Source organism: Benincasa hispida, chromosome 3, assembly GCF_027475165.1.
Source record: "Benincasa hispida cultivar pf3 chromosome 3, pf3_genome.v1.1, whole genome shotgun sequence".
Classification (NCBI taxonomy): Eukaryota; Viridiplantae; Streptophyta; class Magnoliopsida; order Cucurbitales; family Cucurbitaceae; genus Benincasa; species Benincasa hispida.
The window spans coordinates 18,798,901-18,812,126 of record NC_143480.1 but is presented as its reverse complement, the minus strand read 5'-3'; the positions used below and the strand labels follow the sequence as shown (position 1 = coordinate 18,812,126).

The window sequence follows — 13,226 nt, the reverse complement described above, 5'->3', positions numbered from 1 at the left end:
GGTGTTCTCCTGTCGTGCGACCTGGTGGCTTATGTGCGACCTGTGGCCCACGCGTAAGCGTGAGCATGCTCTAGATAGTGTTTTTGGCTTCTTTAATTTTAACATAATGAGGATATCTTAGTTCATACAAAGATTTGTTTTGAAACTTCAAGAGTATGTGTTATTAGTTTTAGTTGTGTGTGTACTTTTAAAGTATTGCGTTAGTGTGTATATATATTAGTTATTTAAGGTACGTCATATGCATATGCATGTGTATATATATGTATATGTGAATACGTCTTTCCTAACCAATTTTAAATTCTCAAAAATCATCTTTCATGATTGTCATTCCTTTTCTCGTTGTTATCATACTAAAGAAGAAGAAAAAAATCTTGATTTTTGAAACTTTCTTTTCCAACTTTTTATATTGAAGATCAAGAATATAATGGAAGTAGGGGTTTTACTTTAGAGCCCTACCATACAAAGGGAACAAAAGAAACACTTGTTTGTGTGTCACCAAACTTTTTCACTTTTTCAAATTTGTTTGTTTATACCTAATATTATATAGTACCTACATTTTGTGTAAAAACTTACTCTACTTTCAATATATATATATATATATATATATATATAAAATCATAATCGTAAATAACTACAAATAAGTTAATATACTAAATAAAAATTCTGAATAGAATTTAGGGGCGTTGCCCCTGAACTCCCAACAAGGCATGCTGCCTCCAAACCCCGGCTCGCTGATCAAATCCCTATACTTGGTTGTTTGAAACGTCAGCAAACAGATTTAACACATTCCAACATTTAATATGAAAAGTCTCCACAATAAACTCAAAATTGGAGTTTCATGAAAAGTTGCTCCAATCATTAATTAACTCACACATAAGAGAGATTATAGTAAGATACCTTGAGATATATTCAAAACTAGAGTTGAAAGAAAGAACAAAAGTTGAAAGGAAAGCAATATTTTGGGAGTGAGAAATGATCGGTTGAAGACAAACTTTAGTTCTAAGAAAGAAGAAAATGTTAAATGAAGATCAAAGATCGACAATTTTAGCATTTTATCCTTCCACCGCCCTATATACAAAATTTCATACTATAGAGTGGCCCCATAAATTAATCAACATTCATTTTCACTTGATATTAAAAAATGTCATATGCAAATCTAATTAACCAAGATGAGAACGAACAAATTGATTTTCATGATCTCCATCATGTGATGCATATTATTCATATCATTTAGTAGGACTTAAATTTATATATCAAGTTTATATAAAATTTGACTACATTTAGCACACTTGACCTTATTTTAAGTTTCGTGTTTTTATATATATCATAGGCTAATAGAGTTTATTTTTGGCTAAATTATACCAAATGCCTTTGATATGGCTTATTTATTATTATTTTTTAATTAATTTTCATAACGTTTCTAACTTCATATATCCTCAACCTTGTAAGTAGTTGATAAGAAATGTTATTAACACTCTCTCTTTTATTGTAACTTTAAAAATGTTAATAACAAAACTAAAACCAAATAAATGAGACAAAGACGCTGAAGTGCCAAGGAAGGATTCTTTGGAAACAAATTCAAAGTTAGAGGTCATCATATTTGAAATTTCAAGTATGCAGATATATCATTACCAATGAGTTTTTTATCCATAAATAGTATTTAAATTAATAATTGAATTATTCCTACTTCCAAACTAATTAGTTATAGATCTTTTTTTATTAGTATTGATATTCATACATTGAGATTAATAGATGATAATGTGTTATGTTTTATCTATTTTATAAAACATATTAAAGATATTGATTGATTTTTAATATGATGTTGAACCCTTTGCTTTATAGATATATCAACGTATCAATAAATATATTTCACTCATTAATTAAGGATATCACCAAAAGTTTTATATCATCACGCTGTTTTACGTAAAATATTTAGTTCAAAACTATCGAGGGCCAGGCGTTTAAGCTCCCAACTTATCTTGCATTTAATATTTGTGTCTTTCATTATGATAGTTGAAAATTCCTAATTATAAAAAGTTATACTTTGCTACAATAAAACCAGTGTTTACCATGTTTGCTATTTTGTATAGAATCATCTTCTGTCCTTAATTGTAACCAAGACTACCTCAAACAAAGATTATTATAATCAACAAACTATAATACAAATGTTAATGAAAATGAATGATAATATTGTAATATTTGAAACTATATATATTTATCTTGAAGAAGTAAGAAAGAAGGAAATATTATATTAATAGATTTCTAAGAAAAGAAAAAGAAGAAAGTGGAAAAGGATTGGATGAAGGGGGAAAAAAGAAGAAGAAGAAGAGGAAGAAAAAGGAGGGAGATTGAGATGAAAATGAAATATGACTGAAATGGAAACAGTGTAGTAAATAAAGAGATTATATTATTATTATTATTATTATTATTATTATTATAATAAAAATAAAAAAATAAAAAAAAAATCAGAAGAGGAAGGAAAGCATAAATAGATTGAAGAGACAATTCATCATCAGAAGAAGCAACCCCCTGACCCTGACCCTGACCATGACCCTGACCCTAATTACTATGTACTTTTACCAAAATGACCCTCTCATAACTTCTTCAGTTTTTTTTTTTTTTTTTTCTCTCCCTCTCAAAGAAAAAAAAGAAAAAAAAGAAAAAAGAAAACGCTGACTTTAGAAATCTTCATAATTTGATTAACTTCACACATGTCTGTTTTTGTCAAATGTCACGCCGATGAACAGCAACGATATTTTAGGGTGTGCCCTAAGCTATAAGGGCACACCCTCCCCTAATTTTAAGGGACCACTCTCTCCAGTCCACTCTCCCCACATAATCATCATCATTATTTATTATTATTTTATTAATTTATTATTGATAATTCCCCCAGTTTCTGTTTTGTTTCAATTCAATCCCACAAAACCCTTTACCTACGTAGCCCCCTCTATATTTGCGGGCTGCCCCTTTTCTTTCTTCCCCACTCCCTACCATCACTTATTTCCCCTTCCCTTTTTCCTAAATATCCATTCTTCTTCTTCTTCTTCTTCTTCTTCTTCTTCTTCTTTCTCTTCTTCTTCTTCTTCTTCTTCTTCCTGTAAACAAAACTGTCCATAAAAAAACAATAACCTATTTTTAAATTCCTCCCATTTAATTATTTTTTCATGTAACAAAATTATACAATATATACTCTCTTTTTTTCACTTGTTAAAAATATACAATATTTTTCTTCTTATTCTCATTTTCATTTGGAAACTACCTTCTTCTTTATCAAATCATCCTTCCTTATGCACTTTCCCTTCCTCACGAAGAAGCTCACTTTGGATTCATGCAATAATTACAACTAGTATATATACATTTATATATGCAAAACTCCCAATCAGAGTTGTGCCTATATATAATGTTTTCCTATACCCATTTTCAATGAAACAAACCTAAAAAGTTGATGCTAAGACTTCATCTTCTTAACTAGATACTTACTACCAAACAAACCCATTTAATTAGAAGAACCAGAAGAGAGAGGAAAAATAAGAAAAAGAAAAATAACATAACATACGAAAATGGTTATCGAGAAGAAGATCGATCCCACGTAGGAACACCCCTCATTGTCTGAGTTGATACAACAAGTGGTTCAGTATGGTAAAAAACGTGTCGGAAGCCCAATAATAACAGTGTCAAAAACTATGATGCTTTCCTTGCTTTGTGACATAAAGTTAATAATATTATTTATTATTCCATACTCTTACAAATTAAAAAAAAAATAAAATAAAATAAGAGAGAGAGAAAAATGTTGGTATTGGTAGTCTTCAAGATTGTTAACTTTTTCACACTTTCGGTAGTTTGTGGCTGTGTTATGGAATGTCGCTCTCATTAATACTGTTTAACTTGTTTTATGATTTGACACTAATTTCCTTAATTCATCTATTAATTAAATACATCTCTATTTCTTCACATGATCACACTCTAAAACTAATTTATTACTTAAGCTTCATTTTTTTTCCACATTTTCCCTACGTTCCTTCATTTTTAAGCTTCACTAACTAATACACACACAACCCCTTATTCTATCCACCAAATTTAATTAATGTCCTTTGTTTTTTTCCTCCAACATTATTGTAGCTTTATAAGAGAACCCATTTTTCATACACAATTCCAAAATATTGAACCAACCCTCATAAAGAATCAACATGATCACCTAAATCATGTAAAATAATATTATTATAAACAAAAAATAACAAATGAATAGGGAAAATCTTCGAATCTTAATACACATCATCTTGTTGGGGGGACCGGGGAGCTAAGTTGATAATTTTTCAGACAGCACAATGAGGAAAAAAACACAATTCAACGAAATCAACTCGTAAGATATTATATAATTATTATTACGTATAAGAAAACCACATGTCAATTATGATGGAGGTGCCATTGCATTATACAAACAACACACATTTATTATATAAGAGAAAATATTTGATTTGACAAATTTAAGGAAACCTGTTTATCCAATCATATTCAGACATGTAATTATTTCATTCTAAAATTAGAATAATTAAATATAAGCAAGAGCAACCCTCTTTTTGATCAATTTATGTAAGAATAATGTTTGACATGCAAATTAAATATAAGATCAGTATACAGATGGAAGAAGAAGAATAATGAAAATGACCAAAATTACTGAAAGCCACAGAAATAATCCAGACGCTACGGTAGGGTCAGCCATGCTAGGGCTTCAGATGGTGTCTAACTAAACTAATAATTATCAGTCATCTCAACCATTTTTGCAGCTAATCAAGTAAGCAAAAAACATGCACTAAAACATCACAAAGTGCTGGTTAAGCAAAGATCATAGGTAAAAATGCATGTGAAGATCAGAAGAAACGCAGCCATTTGCATTTTCCTCTCCTACATATAATATAAAACCATATGGCTGAAATTAAGACAGACATGGGATTTGTCTTGCAATATATATAGTTTTCTAAAGCATATAATATAAGAAAAGAGAGAAAGAGATTTAAATGTTGTCTTTTAAACATGAATGCTACAACAAATAAATCTATGCATGGTAGGGGACTCCCCCCAAATCTCTCCACACCCCATAATATCCTTGTTTTAGATTGTTTATTAATCCAACGAGGATGACCGTTATTCAATAAGACTATCACAATGTAAATTTTGTTATAAATTATGATGACTTTATTGAGTAATTTATGGTATGAAGATGGGAAAAAACTAAAGAAAATGAAGAATTATTATTGTTATTTGAATTGAAAGCGGTATATATATAGGGGTAAGCAAGGAAAAAGCAGTTTCAAATTTCACAACCAACAACAAAACGGTAATGGAAAATAATGGCAAACACTTAAACACGCAGAGAGAAAAAGAAAAGAGAGACAACAATAAATAATAATAACAATAATAATAACAATGATGAAAAAAAAAAAAAAAAAACACATACAGACACAGCACAAGACTCTACGCAACCACAAACATGTCGTACACAAAAACGACTTTGGATTTCAAGAAGAATAATTTTTATATGTTCAAAACTACGCATTGAAATTTGAACCAAAAATAACATTTTAATCCATAAAAACAAAACAAGGCAACAAACTTTTCCGCGTTATTCTCCAATTTTGCTCATAAACATAATAATAATAATAATAATAATAATAATAGTAATAATAATGTGAGAAGAAAAAAGGGGGTGAAGAAGCATTTTCAAGTGAAGGGGTTTTCTCTTTTTTGTTTTACTACAAATTATCAGCAGATCTATTCCAATGTAGACATAATAAACAGAAATGGAAGTAAAAGAAAAAAAATTAAAATTAAAATTAAAAGTTCGTGAGATCTGGAAGAGAAAAATGAGAAATGAAGCTGCCTAGCTTTTTAAGATCTTGGTGGTAGGAAGAATTGCGTACCCGCCATGAAGCTATTCAGCGGCGTTGAATATAAAGAAGATGGATCCATCAAGGGTAATGCGGCGGTAGAACCACCGCTTGCGGTGGTGGCATCAGCGGCACCAGCAATGAAATTCAGTGGTTGCACTCCACTACTACTTCCACCACCACCAGATGAAGTCTCAGCCGGTGGAATATAATTATTTTCCGGTCCTTGATCGTATAGAATTCCCTTGAAAACGTGTCCTCCGATATTTACCGCCGTTTGGTACGCGTATTGTTCGTCCGTATCGTCGGTAGAGCTAACACGAACGCAACGAAACACAGCTGGAGAGTTTAATTCGGCTGGGAAATTCCCAATTTCCAACCCTAGAAAATGAGAGATTTGTAATTGTGTATATATATTAAAAGAAATTAGGGATTTAAGTTAAACAGAGAGAGGATGAATCATGAATGGAAGGGTCAGGAATACTGAAAAAGGTGATGGGGTTTACTATAGAGAGAAGAGAAGTTTGACATCTGCAACACGCAATCTAAAAAAAAATTAGCAAAAAAGTGAAAAAAAAGGAGGGAGAGATGATTTTATTTAGTACCAGAAGTATTGTTGTTGGTGGGGATGAGAGTGCAGGCAAGAGAAGAGGTAGAAGTGGGGTTATAATCTCTGTGGCGTTTGGGATTATTGTCGCCATGGAGATGAAGTTGATGATGATGGTGGTGGTGGCTTTGTAAGGCAGCAAGTTTGTCTTGGCGTTCGCGACGCTTGGCGGCAGGGACCCAAGTGCTTTTCACATGAGTTTCACAATGGAATCCTCGGCTCTTGCAACAAGTTCTACACCGCATATGGCTACAATCTTTCTTGGCTTGGTTGCCACAATCTTGGCAGCTGATTCCACCTCCTCCCGATCCCGAGCTTATCATCATGAAATTACCCGATCTGGAGGAGGATTCATCGGAGTTCCGGAGGGGTATTGTGGCGGAGTAAGGAGGAGTAGTAGTAGTAGTCCGGGATTGGGTTTGGAAGAGAGGTTGTTCTTGTTGTTGTTGTGGTTGCTGCTGCCATAGCTCCACGTTGCCCTTGTACCAAAACAAGCTGGTATCCGGCGGGGGAATAATTTGGTTGGGGCGATTGTGTTGTTGGTGTTGATCTTGGTGGTCTTCTCTTCCTCCTCCTCCTCCGCCTAAAGTGAAAAAGCCAGACATTGTTGCTCTGACCCAGAACCTGAAGGTGACCTAAAATCCATAATCAGAGGGTCCAACCCCTCTGCCTGAATTGGAGGCGCTTGAATTTTTTTAAAAAAAAAATTTAATTTTTATTAATTGGGGTTTAATGGAATGATGAAAAATCCTCGCATATGAAATTAGTTTGGGGAGGAAGGGAATGGAAAGGAAAAAAAGAAGAGAGAGAAATATGTGAGTGAGTTGAGTTGAGTTGAGTAGTGTAGTTAATTACCAAACTGCTGCTGCAGCTATGTGTTGGCTGCTGCTGCTGCTGCTGCTGGTGGCTTATAGTGGGGGCAGCGTTAATCACGCTTTCAATTCTCCTCCCCCGTTTGTTTCTTTTTCCAATATCTCTCTTCTTCCCTTTCACTCAGTGTTACTAATACATCCACATTTATGGCCCCAGAATTACACCTCTCTCTGCAACGCCGCCATGCCTTTCTTTTTCCCTTCTCTCTCCTCTGCGCAGTATTTTTTTTTTTTTTTTTCTCTTTTCTTTTCTTTTCTTTTCCTTTTCTGATTACCCAAATTTAAGTCTCCATCCCATCCAACTCATCTCAAAACACACACACATCCCCCTCCCCTAAAATTTCTCTTCTTTCTCTTCTGCTCTTCTTATCCTTCCCTCATTCTCTTCCACTTATTACTTCTTTTTCGCTCTCAAACAGCCTCAACTACACCCTTCATCCCATTTCTCTCTCCCATGGATCTCAACATCCATCGACCATCTTCTTCATCACACGCTCTATAATTCTCCCCTCATCTAATGGTTCTCCTCTTCCCACGTGTCGTCCCACCAGCTTTTGCCCCCATCCTTCCTTTCGCGAAAAACCCGCTAACTTGTCTCTCACAACCGTTATCTCACCTATTTTCCCTTTTTTTCCTATTATTTTTCTCTTTTATTTCTAACAACACAATTCCTTTCCTCTATTTTCTTCTTCTTCTTCTTTTTTTTAACCCTTTTACTTTATAAATCTACGGTCTACCCCCATACTTTCTACTTATTTTTTTCTTTTACGTCCTTTAAATTTTAATTTCTCTTGCATGGTTTTTGTCGCATTAAGTATTAACAAATAGAATATCTTCTATCGAGTATCAAAGGTTTAAATTCTCTTAAATTCGAAAAAGAAAAATAAATAAATAAATAATGAGTTAAATATAATGCAACTGAAAATGTAGTCGAAGAGTATTGATGCGTATGAACTTTATGTCATCAATCGCCAAGGGTTTTGGTTTTGTATGAAGATTTAAGAAACGGGTTGAACCGGTTATCAAAAGAAGCGAATGAACCCGGTCGAGTTTGACTATTTAATGTCCCAGACTCCCATTAAATTTAGGCCCAGCCCCTTAAGCAAACCACCGAAACTGGACCTAATCGGGCTTATGCTTCACTATATTGTTTGTAATGCAAAAACAAAAGATGAATCAAAACATTTAATCAGAGTAAGAGATAAAATAAAGAAAATTGAAATGATTTTTTTTTTCTTTAATGTACGGGAAATAAAATATAATCTTTTGTTATTTTACCTTTGTGTAATTTGCTTTGGGCGATTTAATGCCAACTGCTTTTTATCCTCGTTTCCTGCTTTCGGACTTATGTCTCCCAACTTTCATCAGATAAAAGCAGTTCCATAACTCGTAACTCCCACAAAAAAAGAAAAAAAGATATATACATATAAATATAAATCTTCACTTCTTTTTATCTTTCTTTTTTTGTCCATCAATTAGAGAAAGGCTTCAAATTTGAAAATCAACTGTGATGATTGAAATCAAATAAAGTTATACAAGACATACATGATATAAACATATTTTTTGATGTGGTCTTTCTAGCTTAGTCAAACCTTATAAATTGTTTATGATATTATCTATTGAATACATGACGCGTTTTCTACTTACATAACAAATGAATAAGCATCTCTCAAAATGAATTGTGTTTGGTAGTTGTAGTAATTAAGACTTTGATATTGATAAAGCGTGCAATTTAATTAAATTATAGGCATCAGATTGAACTTTTGGTTATATCAACGAAGAAATAGAGTTTAAGTGCTCGATTGAATTGAAGTTTCGAGTATTTTTTTTTTAAATTAAGCGTTCAAATATAATGTTAATGATTTAAAAGTGATTCTAAACAAAATTATCTTATCTTATATACATATAATAATGAAATAATGGGCGGAGGAGATTTGGGCAGTGAAAACGAGGGAAGATAGGGTTAAAATTAAAAAGAAATAATCAGATATTATAATTATATATTTAATATGAATGTTGCTCAGTGTTGATGGCGTGGCTTTACAAGGATAAACAGCGCCACTTCTCCTCGTACCTTTTCTTTAATAATAATCAATATCTCCTTTTTGGCTTCGGCCTGCCTCCCCTTTCTTTTAATTTGAACCCCTCAAGCTTCTTTTAATATCATTAACAAAAATTAAAATCAAGTCAATTACAAATTTATTCCTTATATTTAAGTTCGGTGCCCATTTAATTTAAAATTTAATCATTCTTAGGCTTTCTTTGTATCTATAAAGATATAAACTTTGAACTTCAACAATCAATTTCACATTTTTTATGGTTTATAGACTAGATTCGTAATTAATTAACTTAAACACAAATACGTTTAAATCTTAATCAAGTTTTAAAAAAAGAAAAAATGAGTAGCCTTAAAAAAACTTGTTTTTTTAAAAAATTATCTTAAGAAATACAAAGACGGTTTGAAAAGAAGCATATTTTTTTAAAAATAATTATCAAACAGAAGTTAAATTTTTGAGTATGGTTATTGGTACGTATTTCTTTTAATTATAAAATAAAAATAAGATAAAATCACAAGTTAAGAATAGTTTTCAAAATCTTTGAAAAGAAAATATTGGGGGGCATACTTAGAGAGTAACATGTGTGTTGGACCTTTTGGTGGGACATATTAGAATCTCTTACACCCACTTGTGAGACAACATGTCTATTATAGTTAAGGTAATATCTCTTCTATATATATATATATATATATATATATATATATATAGAAGAGAAAAATATCTCTACTATTTAATTAATATCATAGTATGCTTGTTTTAGTTTATAATGTCACGTGATATCTTTTTCCTACTTCTACACACATTTTATTTTATTACGAGTTTTCTTATAATTAGAATACTAATGAAAGATTTAATCATAAAATCTACCATCTTTTTATCAACAAAAGTCTTATAGATCCCTATTAATTTAATCCATACATATATTATACCAAATTGACCACTACAATCATCACCATCGGCGTAATGTTTCTATTTTTTTATTTTGTTAAACAAAACAATCACAAAAGGATTATCTTGGACCAAAACGTATACCTACTACTAAATATTAGGTTAGTTTTTATGCCTTGAGTTCTTTCTATTTTAGTCTATAGACTTAAAAAAAAATGTTAAATTTATTAAATCAAAATTGAAGGAAAAAAGACATAAATTAATAGGAAAATGATTGAAAAAATTAATTGAAAGTAATTAAGAATAGAGAGAGCAAAATGATATTATAATGAGAAAATAAAATGGAACTAGGGTTACTTAAGATGTCATTGTCAGGCTTTTTGACGCAGGTTGCCAACTAATATTGCGCATGCTATTAACAAGGGTTTCTAATGGAGAGACCTACGAGAATTCATCCCCTAAAGAGGAAACATCCATTTTTCTTTTCTTAAAAAACCAACCTATTTATATTAAAATCAATTTCAAATCTGCAATTATTTACATTGTTTTTTGGAAGACAGCAATCTCAAGAAATGTCATTTCACTCAACAAAAACATTAATCTTATTCCTCCTTCAAATTATAAGACCCTTTTATTCATTTTTATCGCTAACTTTCAACTTTCTTTTTCACAGAATAAATACGTGAATCTATGCCATAATCTATGAACAAAAGTTAGAGTACAAAAATTGAAGGAGCAATTATAAATATAACAATCATACAAAAAATATTTGCAGATATAGCATAATGCAAAATAGTTTGTAAATATAGCAAAATTTAGCTTTTCCTTTCGAAATATATCAGTGGTATATATCATTAATAAGGGTCTACTAATATCACTAGTAGGAGTCGAATGGCAATAAACTATCACTAACATAATTGACTATATTGCAATTTTTTAATAATGTTGCTATACACTAAATTATTATCTCTAAAAGTGCTACATGATGCAGGTACCCAAAATTGAATATAGCATATGAATAAAATATAAAGGTATATAATGATGTGAGATATTGATTTAAAGAGTAGGGGGAAAAAAAAAAGTTAAAAATACCATTTTGATTGTATAGTTGGAAGATAGATGAATTTTAGTCATAGTTGTTTGAAGAAATGTTAAATTAAGTGTGTAGAAGTAATTTAAAAAATGGTTATTTATTAGTATTTTCATTATAAAATTATTAAGATATTGAGATATTATATTTGATGGTATGAAAAATATTATTATGGATAAAAAATAAAGTATAGAGATAGAGGAGAAGAGAATGAAAGAAGAAAAAAGAAGGGGGAAGAAAAGGAAAATGAAAAAGAAAGGAAAAGGTGAAAGGAAAGAAAGAGAAGAAGAGTGAATGATTTAAATGTGGGAGTCCCAATAAGCGTTTATACCTACCTTATTATGAATGGCCTGTCATCCTCGAGCCTTGTGTTTGTTCCCATGGTTGACTCCTCTTCTTCCCTCTCCTCCTTCTTCAAACTTCAAACTTCAAACCAATTTCTCTTTCTTTCTTTTCGATTTTGGATTTTACATTTCTTTGCCTTTCTTTTTCTTTTTTCCATATTTAAAATCAAGGAAGGTCATATGAATTTAAATATTACAATATTATACCACAAATCCCAACGTTAACTAACCCTGAAATGAAAATTAATTGAAAGGAAAGGAAAGGAAAGGAAAGGAAAGGAGTCACTGTCGCAATAAATCAGGGGTTGGGGTTTTATTGGATCGGAAACTGGAAGGGCATGTGATCAACTCTTAACTCCATTCCCAAAACTCAAAAAATCAAATCTTTCCGACTTTTTTTTTTTTTTTTCTTTTTATTTTTCCACCTTACTCTCTCATCTTTCTATTGTCAATTTCGGTTTCTATTTCTAACCATTTCATTCTTTTATTACCTTACAATTCCGTCACCATCCCCTCCTTTCATTTTCTCCTTTTTCCTTTCTCTTATTCAATGCCATTCCCTAACCATTCTTTTCTTCTTTTCTTATTCTATTTCCATATCATACTTTCATTACTTATATCAAATCTATATCCACTTTTCTATTTCTATTTTATTCAAAATCTTCCTTCTCTTTCTAATAATTATTTTCTTTTTTTCGTCAAGTAGCGTTCTAAACTCCAATACCATATTAGAGAAAACAATAACTCCTCAACCGCTATTAAAAAGAAAAAAAAAACTTTGAAAATATATAGATTTTGGTACGAGAAACAAATAAATCCATAGCATTCAATTAAAGGAGATGGGTACAAAAATCTTTTCCCTCAGTAATACAAATTAGACTACATTATTTTGGTAGGGGATCGAATAATGACCATCTCATTATTGTTTGTTAGTTTGTAACTATTGTTCCATTCTTTTTAATCACATTTTCAATAGCCTACAAAAGTTGACTCGTGTCTAAATATGTAGAGTTTTAATAGAAAGTGAGACAAATGTAAACCCTTACGAGCAAAACATATATGGTCCATGATTATTATTTAGTGAATATGGTTGATATATGCTTCATTGAAACCAAGTATAATAATAAATATTCACACAAAGGGAATCAATGTAGAATATAAAGTCCTAAATAGTATAAGAATAAATATTCACCAAAATCCAAATAAGTTCAAATAATGGCTTTAAGAAAACTTGGCACATGATCATAATGGAATTTATTATCATGTACAACACTTCAGAGAATGTCAGAAGGGAAGGTTTTGCCGTCATGAAAGCATTTTAGAGCCTCTAATTTGTTTGCTGTTGTGGGGAAAAAGAAGCTTTTATTCATCTGAAAAGGGTTTTGATATATTATTTTAGTTGGAAACAATTCAACAACCTTCACCATAAGAAGATTTTTTTCTTAAAAAAAATCTCTTTTGGTGAAGAAAGGATCGAATAGAC

At 31.2% G+C, this 13,226-nt stretch overlaps 1 protein-coding gene across 6 annotated transcripts; it reads right to left on the bottom strand.

Moving 5' to 3' along the window:
- Positions 1 to 2,542: 2,542 nt before the first annotated feature.
- Positions 2,543 to 12,061, bottom strand: LOC120072889 (protein SHI RELATED SEQUENCE 1-like). 6 transcript variants are annotated; one of them, XM_090311529.1, is made up of 5 exons: positions 11,735 to 12,061; positions 8,643 to 9,518; positions 6,491 to 7,116; positions 5,919 to 6,266; positions 2,543 to 3,107 (listed from the first exon to the last, which is right to left on the bottom strand). In XM_090311529.1, exons 3-5 carry the CDS (start codon positions 7,095 to 7,097, stop codon positions 3,019 to 3,021), a joined length of 1,044 nt encoding a protein of 347 aa, XP_090167655.1. In that variant the 5' UTR covers positions 7,098 to 7,116; positions 8,643 to 9,518; positions 11,735 to 12,061; the 3' UTR covers positions 2,543 to 3,018. The 6 variants fall into 6 exon arrangements, with proteins under 6 accessions (XP_090167655.1, XP_090167656.1, XP_090167654.1 ...); XM_090311530.1 differs by lacking the exons at positions 8,643 to 9,518; positions 11,735 to 12,061 and adding an exon at positions 7,348 to 7,923; XM_090311528.1 differs by lacking the exons at positions 8,643 to 9,518; positions 11,735 to 12,061 and adding an exon at positions 7,348 to 7,922 and having other exon boundaries at positions 2,546 to 3,107; positions 6,491 to 7,176.
- Between the last annotated feature and the right edge of the window lie 1,165 nt (positions 12,062 to 13,226).

Excerpts from the sequence above, each read along its gene's own strand:
- LOC120072889 (XM_090311529.1), bottom strand. The coding sequence starts at position 7,097 with ATGTCTGGCTTTTTCACTTTAGGCGGAGGAGGAGGAGGAAGAGAAGAC. Across the intron at positions 6,267-6,490 it reads CACCAACAACAATACTTCTG|GGTTGGAAATTGGGAATTTC; the intron begins GTACTAAATAAA and ends CTCATTTTCTAG. Across the intron at positions 3,108-5,918 it reads GCTGAATAGCTTCATGGCGG|TTTTGTTTACAGGAAGAAGA; the intron begins GTACGCAATTCT and ends TTTTATGGACAG.